Consider the following 19,880-nt stretch of genomic DNA (forward strand, 5'->3'; position numbering starts at 1 on the left):
GTCGAGTTTAAGTAGACTATCATAGGTAGCGTTACAGAGGTCTGGCCCTAGGATGGATCCCTGCACTACTATTGACGTGACCTCCATCCTCCTCTGACCCTCTAGCGTTTCATAGAGCAGGGAGCGATTCCTCAAATAATCTCTCAATATCCGTAAGAGATAGTTCAGCACGTCGAAATTATTGTCTAATGTGCCTAGAATCTTACGGAATGAAAGGCATTTTTGACGTCAAGGGTTACCAAGAGCAACACCCGTCGAGTTCGGCGGGGTACGGGGGTGTGCAGAGAGTAGTGTCCGTACAATGTAGTCTATCTGCTCGGCCTTAAATGAACAGGGTTTCCAAAGAGCCTCAATTTTTCGGGTTATCAGCTTGTAACCGAGTCCCCATTCACCTCGTCGACCAGACCCCGCCAACAGTGAGCTCCCGTTTATTGCACTGCGGAGTCCCCCTTTGGATGATTTGTACTCTGTCATTAAGGTACATGCCTCCTTCCGGTTTTTTGGACGTTGCATTAAGCGGAGTACCCTCCAGCGTGGCCCACTTGTTCCAAGGGTTTTGACAAGTCACCCCAACCAGGATCCGCCCATCCGTGCCCAAGAAAGCGTTCTCCAAAGCATCAACCCTGCATCGAAAGTCCGGTATCGTCTCATTCGGCATAAGATAGACACTGAAACCTGAACACTGAATCCAGACAAAGCCGTCCCCTTGGCCTTGGGCAAGAACCCTAAGGAAGGTGCCGTCCGTGCTCACTGATGAGTACTAAATCAGCTTTGGTCTCCGCAGTGAACTGTGCTAGCAACTCGTGAGCGGTTGCACTCCGATGCAAATTGATTTGTAGGATGCGAATTATGTTGACCGCGTCCTAGCTCTTTCCAGTTCTGCTCTAAAGTCTCGACACCGCCCCGAGCCCACAGTGTGCGCAACGTTCTTATCAGACGCCCCACGGTTCCTGCATAGGACGTAACTTTCTTTTTCGTTGTAGGTGTTCGTTTTATGGCCTGCCTGCCCGCATTTGTGGCATGTTGCCCTTCTGTCAGGTCCCCGACCAGTTGCAGACGTATTCCCATAATTCAAACATCTTTAACATTTGGTTGGGGCAACCCGAATTCGTATTCTACACACTACCCAACCAGTTTTGATTTTCTCACTGTTTAGAAGCTTCCTGACCTATTGCCCCGCGGCTTCCACCACAGCGGACATTCGCGTTTGATGGCCTCTTCTATCTCGTTCTTTTCTGCGAGGCAGTCAAAGTCTCGGATTTCCAGACAACACGTGGGTTCCAGGCTGGAAACCAGAACTTTCTCTTCCAGAAGCCCCTTGAATGGTTCACAGAACGTAACTTTATTTGTTGTCGGGCATAATTTGAGTAAGACTCCACCACACTTCGCTTTACGTACGGAAGACACTTGACTGAGGACTTCCGCAAAAAGGCTTGCCCTCCGTCAGTTTAATAAGCAGAGTCGGCGGTCTAGTCCTTCTTCGGTTCCTCATCTTTGCTTTTGGTGCTTCGTCCTTCGTGTTTGCCTTAATTTTAGGCAGAGGTTGTTCTGATGACGCGGCGTGTTGTTGCCTTTTATCCCACCTCCTCCCTCCTCTCCTTCAGATGCCCTTTCCTCCTTTCGTTTTTTCCTCAGTTCGCTCTGCAATGGGCTGTCTGCGATTTTTGGTCGGGTATTTCAGCCCCTGCTGCGTCCTTCGCTGGGCGCTGGGGCGAGCAACACATTTTCGTATTGCGTATAAACGCAGCCAGCTCAATCTTCATTCCCACTATCTCCTCGTTCGTTTTGTTGTTGTGTTGGTCATTTAAGTTTTTTATCAGCGTATCGTGTGCAAGGGAGTGGGCTAAAATAATCAGCAACGGGTATACCTTCGGTTATTTTAGCCCCTATCCCAGTTCCCTGAGGCCTGACCTACAATTAGCTGATCCCGTTAAGGATCACTGACGACCTCTGAGTTTAGGTCTTAAATCTATATGCATGTTTAAAATTCTAGTTTGATAAACAGTATCATTTTTATCCGTTAAGTTTGTTGATTGTTGCAGAAACTTCTTTGAAGTGTACTTAGACTACAATCTGTGTTCCGAGAAGGATCTCGGAAGAGTAGAGATATGGTGGACATGCCTTTTCCATTCTGAATTTTTTTAAGGACTTGTGGATCCTTCTTCTTTAGGATTTATCTCTTTAGGTAGTATTATTGGCTCGTCTAGGTCAAGTTCACCACTTTGCGTGCTGATTGCCTAGGCCTGAATAGATTTGGAAACCCCACCTCGATCATGTTCCATCGACTTCCATGGTGAGGTCAATCTTAGCTAAGTGTGACATGGCCAAACTATCGAAGACGCCTCTCTCACAATTTTTCCGTGATGAGTGCAATCCCCTATCGATTGCAAATGTCTTTATTTGTATTACGGCGAGGCGGTGTTCATTGTTTTTGTCAGTTGGTCAGCACCCAGAGTCATTCGTCGTAAAGATAACATGATCGCCCTGCGGAGGCCCACCACAACCTAAATACTGCTTCAAATATAATGTTGCTGTACATATCAATATATATAATAATAGAATAAGATGAATATAAAATTTTTATACCCGAAGCGTCCAGTTTCCCGTATTCCGACTTATTTTCTATCAATTTCATTTCCTTCCCACAAGTATGCGGGACTCTGAATTGGGAGAGGTACCTTTCGACTTCCCTAAATTCTTAGCGTTTTGTTAACAGTAGGTTCATCTCGTAGAGGATGTGGCTATCATCATTCGTTAACGGTCTTGTTGGACGAGAGGCTTGACTTCTGGAGAGCCCCATATCAACCGCGGAGAGTCCATTGCTTGAATGCGGACATATTTTTTTTTTTAAATGCAGGACTATGCCACTCGATGGCAGATCTGACACATCAGAAATAAATGTGTACCCCAGAGTTGAATTTGCTTCATGGTGTCGGTTTTGGGATAGTTATGGTTTCACATATAGTCGACGAGTGAGAGTTGTATCTCTTGATCAAACACTTTAAGAGTGCACTCTTGCAAGAAATCTACCATCTGGTTACGCTAGGACATAAGCATAGGGGGAAGAGGTACGATCCGATGACTCAGGACAGCAGATGCAGATACCATGACTCCCGTTCTTGGAGTTTTGTTGTGCTTCCTTTTATTCTTCGATTTCTACTATTAACGCGAGATTTGCCTTTCGTAGCGTAGAATCTGGTATTCCTGATTTCTGTCATACAATCAAACGCACCGTGTCATTCAATAATCTTTATTTATTTATTGTCACACAATCGTATAGTATATTCGATAACATTTTCAAAGAATAATACATTTTCGATTCTCGAATTCCAACGTATTTTTGCACCTATATTGTCTCCCTTGAATTCTCGTTTCGATCGTGTATTACCCTTTGACATGAATTAAGTGTAAAAGATCTAACGCTATCGATATTTCTCAGTTTAGAGTTTTCAATGACTATTATTTTACCTTATTTATCACAGATTATAAAAACGAAAATAAATAAAATTAAAACGAATAGTTAGCAATAATTAGTTCTTCGCTCGCTTTTATATAATTATTGCCAACTTATTATTAAATATTTTAAGTTATATAATTAAGATATGTTAATGATAATTTACTTGAAAACGTAGCCAATATTTCCTCGGCTAAAACGCAATTTTACTTTTGAAGTCATTTTTAAACTCGTCGGTAATCGGTTTTATTTGAATAATTTTTTAGCATAATACCAAATGCGGAAGAAGTATTCGTCCTTTTGCAGCAGTTTCGCTTTTGCATATGATGAGATGTCAGCGTCCATGTTGTGGTCGCGTAGCCAGGACGAGGTGTTTTCTGTACTCATGCCCGTTGGCTCAGTGTGTGGCTCATCCGGCAAATATTCTTTACCTGCGTTAGAAGAGTGATAAATGGTTAATTTTTTGGATTCTTCTAAGTGAAATGTTAAGGGGAGTCGTCCTAGAAGGGTAGGGGGAGGTGTAGGTTTCTTTGGGAAGTCCCAAAGAGATCTGAATATTTGGGTAGAAACCGGTAATGATAGCCCCACTCAGGGATCAATTGCGACTCTCGGTATTATCAATAGCTGTGCTGCTAGGTGATGTTATATAAATTTCAGCGTTTTCTTACCTGCAGAAAGGACCTTATACGGTTCATCCGATTCAAGGGCTTCACTTAAGCCGATTTCGTTTCTTGCGTATATCCTTATCAAGTATTCGTGCCCATCCTGTAGGTCTCGAATTTGGAATTTCTGTACATCGGGTGGCACACGTCCAACTTCAATCCACATAGTCCTCCTCATGTCGCGAATGGCGATATTATACCCAAGTAATGGCGCACCTCCATCAGATTCTGGTATACCCCATTCGAATACGCTTGCATTAGCAGCGATCGTACGAATTTCAAGAGGAGCAGTTGGTGGTGAAGGAACGGCTAGAATTAAATCGGTTTTAATATGAGGTTTTGTCAAGAAATAATTACTCAATAATATACTTGCGTGTGTCTTCAGTAAGATAGTATCAGTTGTAGCTGGAGCACTGAGACCTACTGAATTTTCAGCGAATACCCTAAATGTATATTCACATTTAGTTTTCAAGTTATCGATCGTGTATTGTAGGCAGTGAGCATCGAGCGTCACTACCTTCGTCCATTTAGTTGACGTTGTTGTACGTTTTTCTATTACGTAGCCTGCGAAAATGTAAAAAGATAAATTTGTTTATTTTTGCAGTCTATCATTCTCAAATCTTTCACTCAAAGGGAAAGTTAAAATACAGGGTGCGTACGGTATTTGGGGGCATGTATATATGTCGCTATAATTTCCTGAAATTATTTTATTTTTCTTCTCTTTTCCAGATAAGACATGGAGGACTACAACTTAACTCAAGAAATGAAGAAACATGCGGTTATCGTCGCTATATGTGCAAATCACACCGATTTAGAAATCTCTAATTTTCTTAGGCGCGCCCATTCATTAGTTCGTAAGGTTCGCCGTTAATTGGAAGCATCAGGCGGCGATACAGAATCTGTTGCAAAACACAAAAAACACGCCAACGTTCTGACACTGTCCGATCTGCAGAATTTATTCAAAAAGTGCAAATGATCATTGACGAGAACCCTTGAAAATCAATGAGGGTCCTTGCGAGACAGCTTAATGTTTCTGACCGTCTTATCCGTCGACTTGTCCACGAAGATCTCCGGTATAAATCCTACGTTTTGCGCAGACGACAGTTTATGTCGAAGTAAACACGGATCAAAACGCCTTCTAAGAAAAATTAAACACCTTGAAGCGCCTGAGATGTTATGGTGTTTTTCTGATGAAAAAAATGTTGACCAAGACCAAAAGGTCAAAAGGCAGAAATGACAGATGGCTCGATCCTACCGAAGTTCCCGTTGTCATGCACATGAAGTTTCCAGCTACTGTTATGGTTTTGGATGTTGACCTTACTTCTTCACTCAAGGACTTCGAGTGAATTCTGCTGCATATATCGAGGTTCTAGAGACAGTAGTGAAACCCTGGATTGATAGTGTTCGCGATGACAGCCCATACACCTTCACACAAAGCGATGGTAACACAAGATTGGATGGCTGAAAATTTCTATAACCACATAACACCGAACTTATGGCCACCTAGCTCCCCAGACCTTAATCCTCTGGATTATTACGTATGGAGCCTAGTTTAGCGTGACGTGAAACCAACAAACATCCTCATAACATAATTTCTTCTCTGAAGGCTGTAATTAATGCCGTTATGGTCAACATGAACAAGGAGCATTCGATTCGGGCATGCAATGGTTTCCGGAACCGGATCGTCAAGTTTCATTCATTCATGTTCGAACTTAAAGCTAATTAGATTTACTTTCAAGTTGTCCTCAAATACCGTACGCACCCTATATTCAACGAACACTCTAAAAACACTCCACTATTGATGGTATGAAATCTGTTCACTATAAAGTCCATAAAGAAATTACCTGTAATCTCTGAACCTCCATTGCTAGCAGGCACTTCCCAGTCCAAAGTAACACTTCTACCTGTGATATCGGGCGCTCTGAGATTTTGCGGTGGCGATGGTGGTGCTAAATATATAAGAAATTGGAGTTAGTTTGCTTCATCTTTAAACATGTATCATTGTGAAAATGACTATGAACTTACTAAGATTCTCTCCAAACCTAACTGTATAATGGAATAACAGGCAACGGCAAGCAGATAAAAGATACATTAGGGTTACATAGCATTAGTAAAGCTTAAAAGCGATATTGGAGCTTATCATTAAATTGATATAAATGGACCACTTACTTATCCTTCGTCCTGCAATTATCTTGTCTTCTGTTTCTAAAGCATCACTGATGCCAACTTGATTTCTTGCGTAGATTTTAAACAGATAGATATGATCCTTTATTAAGTTATTCACAAGGATCTGTGTTGTCTCTGTCGTTCCAAGTTTTGTGTAGGAAGACGTGGTAGACTCTCTGATTTCAACAATATATTCGATTATCTTCTGGCCACCGTCATTTTCAGGAACTTCCCATGAAAGTGTGAATGAAGTATCAGTCATTCCAGTCACATCGATCGGTGCACGTGGTGGGCTTGGTCGATCTGGAAATTGAAAAGGAAAAGTGCAATGAAGAAGCTTGCTTCTCTCGTTGGGGATCTTTTTTTACCGAATTTGCGTCTAACTGTGATAGCATCGCTTTCGATAGGTTCTGATGCACCGACTGGATTTTCAGCAATAACACGGAACATGTACTGTGCATTTTCACTGAGTTTTTGTACACAATAGGACTTGATGTCGCGATCGATATCAGCAACTTTCATCCAAATCATGTTCTCTGGATCACACTTTTCGAGGGTATATTTGGTAATGTCCAAACCACCATCGTCCTGTGGTGGTTCCCATTCAAGTGTGACCGAATCCTTTTTGATTTCCTTTATTTCCATTGAGTTCGGTCTACTAGGTTTATCTAAAAAAAGCACAAAAGGACAATAGAAAAAAATGACTCCAAAGAATTTTTTCACATGACTCTTACCAATAACTTTGAGGAGAACATCAACCGATGCTTCACCAGCGGAATTCTTAGCCTTAATTGTATATTTTCCGGAATCTCTTCTTGTGAGTTTTTCAATGCAAATAGTTGATGAGTATTCTTCTGTAGTTATCTTACATGTTTTTGATTCTTCCAATTTCATGGATTCCTTGGACCACGTAACCTTCGGTCGTGGTACACCTCTGAATGTTGCTGGTACCTCCCATTTTGTCTTTGTACGCAGGTTTTGGGAAAGGAATCTCTCTTCAATATCGATTTGTGGTTTTTCTTGTATTGTGACTGTACATGTTGTTTCTACTGTTCCTAAATCATTCTCGGCAATGCAAGTGTATGAACCTTCAGTCTCAATAGTTGTCTTTTCAATAGTGTATTTAGCTACACGATTTTCATAAACCGTTTTTGTGGAATCAATAAGTTTGGAATCTTTGAGCCATTTGGTTTTTGGTGTAGGATTTCCACCAAATACGCATGACAGAGTAATTGTTTTGTTCAATTCTGATACAATATTCTGTAATTGTTGCTGTACTGTTGGCTTTTCCTTCTTTTCATCAGCCTCGATCTTAATGGTTGGTGACAATGGCGAAGGTGGACTAGGACCAATCTCATTCACGGCGATTGATCTGAACACGTAGGACGACTCGGTTTTCAGTTTTGTTATTGTGTAAGTTGTGTCTTTGAGTTTGGTTATTTGCGTCCATCTGTAAAGGCAATTGTTAGAGAGATCTATGTAACTGAACAAATGAATATTAAATACTTCTTCTCTGTTGTTTCTTGATATTCTAAAATGTATTCAATAATTTCGCTATTTCCATCATCTTCGGGTGCTTTCCAGTAAAGAGTCAAAGAATCATGCATAACATTCAACGGTTCCGGAGCTCCAGGCGAGGTTGGTGGTCCTGAGAAAACATGTTATAAGTATCTACTGAATTTGAACACCTATAGCTTGAACTTACTCATTATTATTAGATGTAAATGCGCTTCTGCCTCACCAATTGGATTCTTCAATTTGATTGTATAATCACCTGCATCTTCATCAACAACTTTTCTGATAGTGAGCGAGGCCGATTGTTCGTCGAGTGTTGGTTCTTTTCGTTTTGATTTTTTAATAACCTTTTTCGACGTTGACCACGTGGCTTCTGGCTTCGGAGATCCGCTAAACTTAACCGTTAGCTCGACATCATCATTTTCTTTGACCTTATATGTCTGATCTTTATCAGATAGAATGATTGGCGGTGTTTGAATTTCTGTAAATAATAATTCAATTGTATGAATTAATAAATGTTAAAAATGAGTTGAGTGAATTCCTGATATTCACAGACAAGACAAGACCGAGATAATTCTCTTTGGGTCTATGTACGTCTCCTATTCACTCATTTTGTCTTTTTCTTCCATTTCGATTTTTATAACACTTGAGGCCGTACAAATGATAAGCCTACAACAGTGGGATAGCACAAAGATGAACATAAACATCCATGACAAACCAGGGTTTGAATCGCGAGATCGGGAGGCTGACGCTCAACCAATTTGACAATTGCACCGAACAAGGTGTGGCCAAATGAAGTTACCATTTAGGCTAATTCGTGAATAATTTCACTTACATCCAAAGTTAACATTAAAGCTCAGTGAGAATTCTTAAGTGCCGTTAGGATTATGCTTCAGATTAAGGTTTCATAATTTGGTACATGGACTATCCGTGGTGGGTGCTAGAAACCGTCTTCGGGTGAGCCAAGAGTGTGCAGGGTCCAGCTGGGAGTAGATTTTTCAGACCGATAAAGATTTGTTTGTCTGTTGGTTTGATGGGGATAAACTGAAGCTAATGGAATGCTAATAGAACCTCAAGCCAAGATGGAAAAACATACGCCGGCTGCGTGGTCAAAGGGGAGCTTGATCTCTGGAGTGCAAACTCTGAATATCTTCCGCATCTTTAGTTCAAGTAAGGGGGTAATAGCAGAATGTAATGTCAACGCTCACCACATATGCTGGGGAAGTTCATCAATGCAAGAGGATCGAAACTACTGGAGTATCTAGTAGGAACCGATTTGCAGATCCTTAATTTGGGTAATGAACCCACTTTCTTCAACGTGGTCAGGTGGGAGGTGATCGACATCACGGTGGCATCTCCTGGCATCAAGGCTCTGATCGGAGAGTGGAAGAGTATCAAACGATATCACACTCTCGGATCACAGACGCATTAATTTCATAATGGGCATGGATCCACCTCTACCCACTCCATTTCAGATTCCGCGGAAGACAGATTGGGTTATGTATAAAATTGAATTGAGCGCCCGAGTCACGATCCATTGGAAGCGCATCAAATCCATTGCTGGAATTGAGAAGACAGACGGGTCAGTCATGGAGGGTGGATCGGGAGCAGTGGTGTTCTCGGGGAATCCGATTATAGAACTGGTCCGACCCCTCGGAAAAATGACGACCATATTTCAGGCTGCTGACCACATTGCCTCCTACAGTGTACGGTACACTACACCGTTACGGTCTTGAATGAAGTGCTCTAATACACTTCAAGGCCCTGATCGAATGTGGATTGTTGCGCCAACGATTATTATTATATTTTAGGCGGAGATATATGGCATTTCATTGGCAGCAGAAGGATGTCTGCGACAAAAATAGAGGGGTCGCACCATTCGAATCTATTCCGATAGTCGGGCGGCATTATCAGCACTAAACAGCAACGACATATCAAGTCAGTTGGTGTGGAGTTGTCATCAGGTGCTGCTGAAACTTGGCCGACTGAACGAAACATTCCTGATGTGAGTGGCGGGGCACTCTAACCTCGCTGGTAATGAGGAGGCTGGCAGACTGGCTCGCCGAAGGTCTGGATCCACAATGGTGGTGCCAGAACCAACTCTTGGAATCCGACCATCTACTGTCACTCTGAAGGGTGAAATTACAAGGATTCACGCAGCCGAGTGGAGAAATTTGGACTCTTGCCGGTAGGCGAAAATCCTTGTGAAAAAGCCTAGGGCCACTAGAGCGGCATTTTTGTTGTCCCTTTAGAAGTGGGACATGAAAACCCTAGTAGAGCTTTTAACGGGACACTGCTTCTTAAACTACCATATGGAAAAGATTGGGGTAGTGGTTTCGGCTATGTGCAGCCAATGTGAGGAGGAGGAGGAGACGGTCCTGCACTTTTTATGCATCTGCCCGGCATCTTCAGATCTCAGACGATGATATCTTGGCAAAGTTCAATGAAGAATCTGCTCACTCTCTGCTTTTGGAGAATGTGCTCAAATTCGGTAAAGCCTGGGAACGCCGTAGACGAAAAGTCATTGAATAGGCGATTTACGGGGATAGTACAATGGGTCTAACAATGGCCTGAGTGCTCGGAGCTACGGCTCCCCCCCCCCCAAACTAAGGGTCTATTTTCTAGTTGCCTTCCTAGATATAGAGGGAGCATTTAACAAGATTAGTACTAAGATTACCAAGGAGGCTTTAACCAGAATTTGAATGGGAGAGGGGGGGGGGGATATCTTACGCATTGGATAGTATTCATGTTGGAATAATCCAATCTGATTTGGGGGCTAGCTACGTGATCAAAACAGAGGGACGCCTCAGGGTAGTGCCATCTCTCTGGGTGATAATTATGAATGAAATTCTGTCCGACCACGACGTGGTGCCAGTGACGTTTGCCTCCATTATGAATAAAATCATGAAGAGCACATTGGGAAAAGTGCCTGCAAGGTGTAGCCTGCAAGATGAGGACTCGGCATGAATCCAACTAACACGGAACTGATGCTCCGCCGGCTAAATGAACTAAGATTGGCAGTTAATTTCTAAGGAAATAGGATCTTCGGTCGAAAATGGTTTTCTAGATGTACACAATCGTGGTTGTTCTAGACTAAGCGGCACCCTCCTCAGGGTTCGCGGCCATAGGAACATAGAGAGGAATGAGCGGGCGGACGAATTAGCCAGGTGAGGCTCTGCCTTTCACAGTGCGTAAGTTTTTGAACTATTTAACAGCCGCTGACGGCGCTGATGGCGAAGGGTCACCACCTCAACAGGATTTAATCCTCTTATGTCCAAATCCAATTGCAGAAGCTTTTAAACCAAGTGCGTGCAGATGCATACAGGGTTATGATGGTTTACACGGGGCACAGGCCTATAGAGGACCATGCTGCCAGACTCGGCATTCCCTACAATTTGCATTGAAGTTCTAGAGGAGAGGGAGGTCTCTGTTTGCGAGGTGGGCGAGCTGCTATCCTTCGTAAATGCTACGGGTTGGTTCTGAAAATACGAGCCTGATCGATTCTGTTCTACTGTTAGTATTCGGTGCAATTCAGAGAAAGGAATCTACGGCAATAGCATATCCTTGTTGAAGTGATGGTAATTATAGAAGTTCTGCAATTCATATGACCATCTAATTTACGAAAGTCTCGGGATTCTTTTATTACAAATAATCCTAATTGCTTGAAAAAAGGACATTAAATGAAAACTACTTTGTTTCCCTCAAATCGTTCCTTTGGGTTTCAAGTATTAAAGTTGAAATTGAAAGTGATTTTTAAATATGTTTCCTTACCTTGTACTTTCAGAGAAGACTTTGTATGAGCATTGGCAGCAACACAACTATATTCAGCTTCATCGTCCTCAGTTGCATCGTGTACAACCAGTCGACGAATAGTCGCTTCAACGTCAATTGAATATTTCGGGGTAGGTTTAATTTTCTTGCCATTCTTATACCATGTAACTTCAACATCTTGATTTTCAGGTGATAGCTGCACTGTGAATTCGGCATCGGTTGATTTCGTCACGAGCGTTACTTCTGGCAGCCTGAGTGTGAAGTCAACTATTGGCTCTTCTACTGTTAGTTTGGCTGTTGCTGTTTGCTCACCAACTTGACATGTGTATTCACCAGCGTCTTCTATTGTGCTTTGGTAAATTTTCAGTTTTTGCTTTTTACCATCAATGCTAAGTTGAATATGCTCTGAGAATTGAATTTCTTTTCCGTTTTTGAACCATTTAACAAGCGCATCACCTTTCGTCAATTCAATTTCGAATGTGGCTTTCTCGCCTTTGGTGATGGTAACGTCATCCATTTTTTTGATAATTTGCGGAGGCAATTCGATGACTACTAATTCTGAAGAGCATTCCTGATCTTCTAAGGCGCATGTATACTCTCCTTCATCGTGTATGGTAACATTATGTATCTTTAATTTGCGCACTTTTCCTTCCTTGATAAATTCAATGTTTTTCTTTTCAATAGTCAATTTTTCGCCATCCTTCAACCACGTTACATCTGCAGTATCGGAAGTTATCTCTACATCCAGAATGGCAGTGTCCTTTTCTTTGACCTCATAATCCTGGAGACGTTTAATGAACTCTGGTTTGCGTTCGAGCACTTCAACCGTGGACTCTGTTTCCTTATTTTTGACCTTACATACGTAAGTACCTGCGTCCTTAAGATTCGTATTTCTGATGACTAGCTTATGAACTTTGCCGTCCTGAACAACGACGCGGTGGTCCATGCCGCTTAGTTCCTTTTTATTGTGATACCACTTAGTAGAAACGATATGTGAGGTTTCACATTCCAGAGTCAGGGATTGAGACTCTTCAATGCTGATCTTCTTCTTGAGTTTCTTTGTAAATGTAACTTCTTCTACTTCTACTATGATCTTTGCGCCATGTGATGCTTTGCCAACAGGATTGCTGGCTACGCACTTGTAGTCACCTGAATCTGTTTCGCTATTTGCGTTCAATATTGTAAGCTCGATGTTCTCGCCATCATACGATTGTTGTACTTTATCGGAAGGTTGAAGCGGCATATTGTTCAAAAGCCAGGATATCTCTGGTACAGGATTACCAATGACACGCGCCTGCAATTTGATGGTGCCATTTTGAGGTACGTTCTGCTCTTCGAAACGCTTAACGAAGAGTGGAGGCTCTGGGTTGCTGCTTTCAGCTTCTGGAATGAGTGATCCAAATTTTATGTTAATAAGAATAAAATCTCGATTATATCGTGGAAATCAAATACACCGACTTTGTAAAATATATAAAAAAACACGTAAATACACAATTGTAAATAGACAGTAATAGTACAATACTAGGCGAAGTGGTGTCATTTTGAATCTAAGTGATCCTCTTCGACAGTTTTCCTATTCCAAGTGTATTTATTCAACTAAACTACTCTGGTGTGATAATAGTATACACCATAGAGTTTCAGAAATTGTAATATAATGACTTCGGCATACAAAAAGGTTATATTCCGATAAAATGTTCTTTTATTTAAATTAATAGTCGTTTCTGGAGAGCCCTGATCGGTCTGAATCCGGAAAATGATCTCGGTATCCTTCATTTATTGAAATGAGATTAAAGCCAGTTGCAATAAAAGGGGAAGGTCGTTCTGTGCAGAAAATTTAACTTGTACCTTGAAGTTTTATAAAACGAATATTATAGGATTGAATTGAGTCCCTTATATTCAAATTTCTGAATGCAAGTTTGTAATTGAGAACTAGCTTTCAGTTTGCCACGAATTGAATTGTCTAAATGAACTGCAATCAAGAACACCGAATATTCGATACTTTCTCATTGATTTAAGAATAAATTTGTATTGAAATAGATTTGTTTACCTTCGATTGTGAGATATGCACTTGTTTCCACTGATCCCATTGGGTTAACAGCTTTTACCGTGTATTCTCCCTTGTCACTTAGCTTGGGTGATAGAAGGGTCAATGAATATAAATCCTTCGAAGATTTGGTGTTTTCCTTTATTGGTTTTCCATCCTTATACCAGGTGATCTTCGGTGTTGGATTGCCGACTATCTGTGAAGTCAATATTGCAGTTTCTCCTTCCCTTATGATCATATTACGAAGAGGTTCAAGAACTTGCGGTGCTTCCTTATCACCAGTCTTGACTTTCAAAATAATTGGCATCTTTGCATCACCCTCTCTATTACGGGCAATCACTTCATACGTTCCTTCTTGATCCTTTCGTACTTTAGTGATGTGCAACACACTGCAGTACATATGCATATCTGATTCGGTCACTATTCTGATGTTGTCTTCAGTAATAACTTCCTCATTATCGAATGTCCAAATAATTTCAGGTTCAGGAACAGCAACCAATCTACATTCTAAGATTACATTGGTTCCTTCGTCGACATATTGAGCTTTTGGTTTCTTAGAGAATGTAGGTGGTATTCCTTCAAGGATATCGGCTAAAGACGATTCTCGCGACATGCTCTTTCGAGATGGACCTGTGATGTCTGAGCCATGGTCAGAGAGTGGTGTTTCCACGATAAGTTCTGTTGTACTAGATGCAAAGCCAGCAGCATTTTTAGCCACACAGGTAAATGTGCCTGCATCCTCCGGAAATACTTCACGAATAATCAAAGTCGCTACGTTGTCATCATCGTAATATATTTGGAAATCTTGTGATGGTTTGATAATTGCTGTTTGACGGAACCAGGTTATCTGCGGTCTAGGCAATCCCTCGACTTTGCATTCAAACTGAACTGTGTATCCATCAGGAGTGTGAATTGGTTTAAGTTTTTCGATGAATCTGGGGGCCATCGTCTTCTCATCGGTTGCAGGCCCTTTTGGTTGTTAATCACAAACGATTAAACATTGACAGGACAAATCACAAGAGTTTCACTATTATACTTACTTTCAAATACAGGAAGTTTGTCTATCTTTTCATGAAGTTTCTTCTCTACGTATCTTTGGTAGTTGACAGAATCCATGAGATATTGTGATGGTACCCATCCTTGTTCCTCTGTTAAGTGCTTCTTAACGTACCACCATTCGGCACTGTGACGTGCAATAACATGGACCTTTTCTCCTTCCACCAAGTTGATGGCCTCATCGTTATCAGCGATGTATGTGCAGATAGAGTACATTACATTTTCTTCATCAGATTCTGTTGGGGGAGAGTATCTAAAGTTATATCGCGACCGATTTTTTTTCGATTTGAATATTTACCTTCAATTTGCATTTCTCGGGTGAGGCTAAGAGATGCTTCTTCTACAATTAAGTAAAGGATATTTCAGATAAAATGGTTTCGAAAGGATATTAGGAAATACAACCAAGTAAAACACATCCAAATGCATTTAGGGGCAGGTATTAAGCGCATTAATTTAATTGTTAGAATTTTTTTGCGGCTAAGTGGACAATTTTCTAGGGAAGCACTGGATAATTTGGTGCAAGTTAATTCAGTACTTCCTCAGAATATGTTATTTACTGTCTTGGACCGCAGAATGTTAATAAGGAGTTTGTTAGGTATCTTCGTTCGATAGGAAATTCTCTATATATTTCAGGGTTTTGATGTTAGTATTCGTAGGTAGATAGGAGATCCTGCTTGTGCTAGTCAGATATTAGTATAAGGTTATTTTTTCGTCCTGTGGAACAATAACTCTTAAATCGTTGTTAGTAATGAATAAGACTATTGTTACCTCGCTTCAAGTTTTGTTATCATATAAGCGTGAACTAGCTTACTATCTAAAAATACTGAAAATTAAGCTAAGTAAAATATATTTTTTTGTTATTTTTTGCGAAATATATGAAAAACAAAATTAATTATAACAACCTTGCAAGAATTTCTGTGATGGTTTCCGCTTCTTCTTAACCGTCAGCGAATCCTCGTCATAGGTAATCGAGTCATCACGCTTCTTTTTCCGTAATCCAATGAAAATCTCCTCATCGTCTTCATGTTGAACAGAATATCTTGGTTTTTGTTTCTTTTTCCTTAATTTAAGCTCGACATTTTCTGGAACATCTTCAGGTTCCAAGTATTCTTCAGGTTCTAAATATTCTTCTGGTTCGTCGACATCATACATTGTATTATCTTCACCTTCGCTATCATCTAGAACTTCTTCGATAATTGGAGCTTCACCATCATCCCAGTCTTGTATTATACGGATTTTCGCTTCATCAGCCTCTTCGGAATATGTTTTTGGACGTATTTTCTTTAGTCTTACTTTACCGGACATTGAAATTTCTTCTTCTGCATATGAGTCAAGTGAAATTTTAAATTCCTGTTCTACATCTTCTTTGGTTTTGGTTGACTTAGGTCTGAATGTAACGTTTTCAACGTCTGTGTATTCAGGAATATCGGGTCTAGATGGTCGCTTAACTGACTTAAGTTTCTTGATGGTTACTTCAGAGGTATGCTCCTCGACTGGCTGTTGTGGTTTCGGTTTAGGCTTCTTTCGCACGATAAATTCTTCAGGTGCCTCTTCTTCGAATACTTCTTCTTCTTCTTCCTCGATTTCTTCTTCTTTTTTGATAACAAGTTCCGCACTTGCCTCATCTGAAGTGAGTTTCGGCTTTTTGGGTTTCCTTCTTGATTGTTGCTCCTTCTTCAACATCTTCGGATATCACTTTAGGTTTGGCGAGAGAAAGGCTCACCTCCTCCTCTTCTAAATTCTCAATCGAGTGAGGAACTTTAGGCTTTCTTCTTTTTACTATCGCTTCCTCTACAATTTCTTCCTCAATGATCTCTTCAGGTGCTTGTTCAACCTCCTTTTTGATAAGCAATTGATCCTCAGCTTCTTCGGTCTTCCGTACTTTGGGTTTACGTTTTTTCACTGTAACTTCTTCGGCGGTCTCGTCTTTGGGCTTTTCTTGGGGAAGTGTTATTTTCGCCTCAACTTCATCAATGGGTTTATCTTCCTTTTTAGGCTTCTTTATCGTAACATCTGCTACCTCTTCCTCGATAACTTCTTCAGGTGCTTGCTCAACCACTTTTTTTATTACCACTTCATCTGCAGCTTCTTCGGTCTTCGGTACTTTGGGTTTACGTTTTTTCACTGTAACATCTTCGGCGGTCTCATCCTTGGGCTTTTCTTGTGGAAGTGTTATTTCCGCCTCGACTTCATCAATGGGTTTATCTTCTTTTTCAGGCTTCTTTATGGTAACTTCTGCTACCTCTTCTTCTACAACTTCTTCAGGTGTTTGCTCAACCACTTTTTTTATTACCAATTCATCTGCAGCTTCTTCGGTTTTCGGTTTTTTAGTTTTACGCTTTTTCACAGTAACTTCTTCGGCGGTCTCATCCTTGGGCTTTTCCTGTGGAAGTGTAATTTGGGCTTCTACTTCTTCAACGGGTTTATCTTCTTTCTCGGGCTTCTTGATTGTAACATCAAACACTTCCTCCTGCTCAGGTTTTTCTATTGATGGTTTCTTAATTACTAATTCACTTTCTGCTTCTTCGACTACGGATTTTTTAGGCTTCTTCTTTTTGATAGTGACATTTTCAGTTTCTTGCTCTTTTGGAGTGTCTGGTTTCAGGACGATTTGTGCTTCTACCTCTTCAACTGGCTTTTCTTCTTGTTGTGGCTTCTTCACAGTAACGTCGGCAACTTCCTCCGGTTTTTTTTCAGGAACAAGCTCTTTCACAACCACTTCTTCGATAGTTTCAGCCGGGGTTGGAACTTCTTCCTCATCTTCTGGCTTCTCGACTACTTCCTCGATAACACCTTCAGGTTCGAACTCTAACGTTTTCTTTATTACTAGCTCGCTTCCAGCTTCCTCGATGGAAGGCTTTTTGGGTTTCTTCTTTTTGATTGTCACTTCTTCTGCAACCTGGTCTTCTGGCGTTTTTTGTGGTAAAGAAATTTCAGCAGATACTTCCTCAACCGTTTCTACTGTTGGCTTAGGTTTTTTCAATAATGCAAAAGTTTCCTGTGCAATTTTCCTCAGGTAATTCTTCTTCTGGTTTCTTTAGCGTGATCTGTACATCTTCGACTTGCTCTTTTGGAATCTTTTTCTTCTTCGGAAGTATCACTGACTGTTCAGTAGGAGTTTCTTCTTCGCGCTCCGTCAATTTAATCACTGCCTCGACTTCTTCTTGTGGTTTGGAATCCTTTCGCTTAGGCTTGATTGATACCTCAACATCGTCAGGAACTTGTTCTTCTGGCTTAGTTTCCTTCAATGTGACCTCGTAAGACTCAGGAACTTCCTTCTTCCGCTGGTAGAGTTGGTTGTACAGGTTTCTCCTCAATTGCTTCAGGGACTTCAATTGCCTCTTCGGCCTTTGGTTTTTCTTCTTTACTGAAATTTTGAAAACTTCTTCCTTGGTGGGTACTTCTTCAACTACTTCTGATATTGGCTTGGGTTCTTCACTAGGGATGTCTTGAACAAGTTTAGGTTCGGATTTTGTTTCCTCTGGTTTGGGTTGTTCCTTAATAGTAACTTCGTGAATTTCTTCAAGCAATACTTTCATCTTCAATATCGGGTTGTTCTCTTTCTTCAGTGGGCCGCTCCTCTTCCTCAGTCGGAGTAGTTTCAATGACTTCGACTTTTAGTTCTGCTGCCGCTTCTTCAACTGGTTTTTTCTTGGGTTTTTTCTTTTTGATAGAGGCACCGACAGTTGTTTCTTCGAATTCTTCTACTTTTGGTGTAAGCTTAATCTCGACAGCAACTTCATCTTCAGTATCTTCCTTTTGCTTGCGTATCGTGAATGTTTCAACTGGTTCTTCTTCCTCTTGAGGTTTTGTTGAAACCAATTTTACAACGAAATCTTCAGCACTTTCTGGAGCCTCTGATTCCGTCAATTTCACTTTGAAAACTTCTTCTTGAGTTGGCTTTACTTCTTTTATAGAAAATTCGTAAGGAATTTCTTGCTCGGGTAAACGTTTCTTCCACTGTCTCCTCCTGCACAGGTGAGACGGTTTCAGGTTTTTCTTCAGGTTTGGGTTTTTCGGTCGGTTGTACTTTTTCTTCCGGTTTTTCTTCTTCAACAATTTTTGGTTTTTCTTTTTTCAGATGGTTGTACCTCTTTTCTCAGGCTTCTCATCGACAACTTTCTCTGTTGGTTTTAGCGTTTCCTTCACCAATATTTCGAATTGCTCGGACTCTATAACTTCTGGTACCTCTTCAGTCTGTTTCAATGTAAGTACCACTTCCGCTTCATCATCCTTGGGTGTTTTTTCCGGCGCCATCTTGAAATCTACCTTTACATCTGCAGGAATTGTGGTCTCGTCTTCTTCACTAGGTTTCTTTATTGTAAATGTTTCTTCGGGAACTTCTTCCTTTGTTTCCGGCTTGATTTTCTTTTTCTTTTTAACAATAGTGACTTCTTCGGTTTGAGTTTCCTCTTTTTTCTCATCAGTCTCTTTTATGATTACCTTGAATTCGTCTGCCGCCTCCTCTGTGACTTTAATATCTGATTTGGGAATATGCAAATCGATTTCAACATCTTCAGGCTGTTCTGGCTTTGCCAGTTTCACAACGACCTCCTCCTGTTCTTCACTTTTTTCGGGTAGTTTCTCTTTAACTGAAATTTCAAACTGCTCAATAACTTCCTCTTCGGGTTGAGGTGATTCTTCCTTTGGAATATCTTCAGTTGGTATTGCTTCTTCAATAGTTGTTGGTTTTTCCGGCTCCTTTTGGTCTTTTGTTTTTGGCTTTTTAACTTTCTTAGGTTTTTTCTCAGCCTCTTTATCTTCATCGTCTGGCTTAGGCTTCGGTTTAACATCTTGAACGTCATCCTCTGGCACAACTTTTTCCTGTTCTTCAACCTCTTCGGGTTTAGTAAATGGTTTAAGTTTAATTTCATCGGTTGTGTCTTCTGGTATGTCTTTGCTTGGAATACGGAACTTAACAGTATCCTCGGGCGTTTCTTCTGGTGGTTTGGAACACCAGGAACAATAGGATATTGTATAGATTCCGGCTCCGGCTTTGGTTTGTCTTTCTTTTTATGTTTCGGTTTTCTTGTTTTCTCTTCATCTTCTGGCTGAGATGGCATTTCGACCTGTTCTAGTTCATCCTTCGGAAGCTCTGTACGATCAAATTCAGTAGGTTCGAATGGTTCCATTCGATCATGTGACTCTGGACGGTCTTGTTTTTCCTTTCCTTTTTCTTCATCAGGCTTCTTAGGCAAGGGTTCTTTGCTCT

The 19,880-nt window shown here is 41.0% G+C and overlaps 1 protein-coding gene across 1 annotated transcript in view; it reads right to left on the reverse strand.

Moving 5' to 3' along the window:
• Nucleotides 1-3,234: 3,234 nt before the first annotated feature.
• Nucleotides 3,235-19,880, reverse strand: part of LOC119647649 (titin-like) — a 448,809-nt gene continuing 432,163 nt past the window's right edge. The window contains 17 exon segments of the mRNA XM_038048710.1: nucleotides 3,235-3,885; nucleotides 4,123-4,425; nucleotides 4,486-4,680; nucleotides 5,961-6,065; nucleotides 6,286-6,585; nucleotides 6,651-6,950; nucleotides 7,017-7,732; nucleotides 7,789-7,930; nucleotides 7,988-8,278; nucleotides 11,569-12,951; nucleotides 13,616-14,581; nucleotides 14,653-14,904; nucleotides 14,967-15,008; nucleotides 15,571-16,328; nucleotides 16,330-17,152; nucleotides 17,462-17,513; nucleotides 19,010-19,087. Of these exon segments, the coding sequence (XP_037904638.1) occupies nucleotides 3,701-3,885; nucleotides 4,123-4,425; nucleotides 4,486-4,680; nucleotides 5,961-6,065; nucleotides 6,286-6,585; nucleotides 6,651-6,950; nucleotides 7,017-7,732; nucleotides 7,789-7,930; nucleotides 7,988-8,278; nucleotides 11,569-12,951; nucleotides 13,616-14,581; nucleotides 14,653-14,904; nucleotides 14,967-15,008; nucleotides 15,571-16,328; nucleotides 16,330-17,152; nucleotides 17,462-17,513; nucleotides 19,010-19,087 (6,891 nt within the window). The 3' untranslated portion in view covers nucleotides 3,235-3,700.

This window comes from Hermetia illucens, chromosome 2, assembly GCF_905115235.1.
Source record: "Hermetia illucens chromosome 2, iHerIll2.2.curated.20191125, whole genome shotgun sequence".
Taxonomy (NCBI): domain Eukaryota; kingdom Metazoa; phylum Arthropoda; class Insecta; order Diptera; family Stratiomyidae; genus Hermetia; species Hermetia illucens.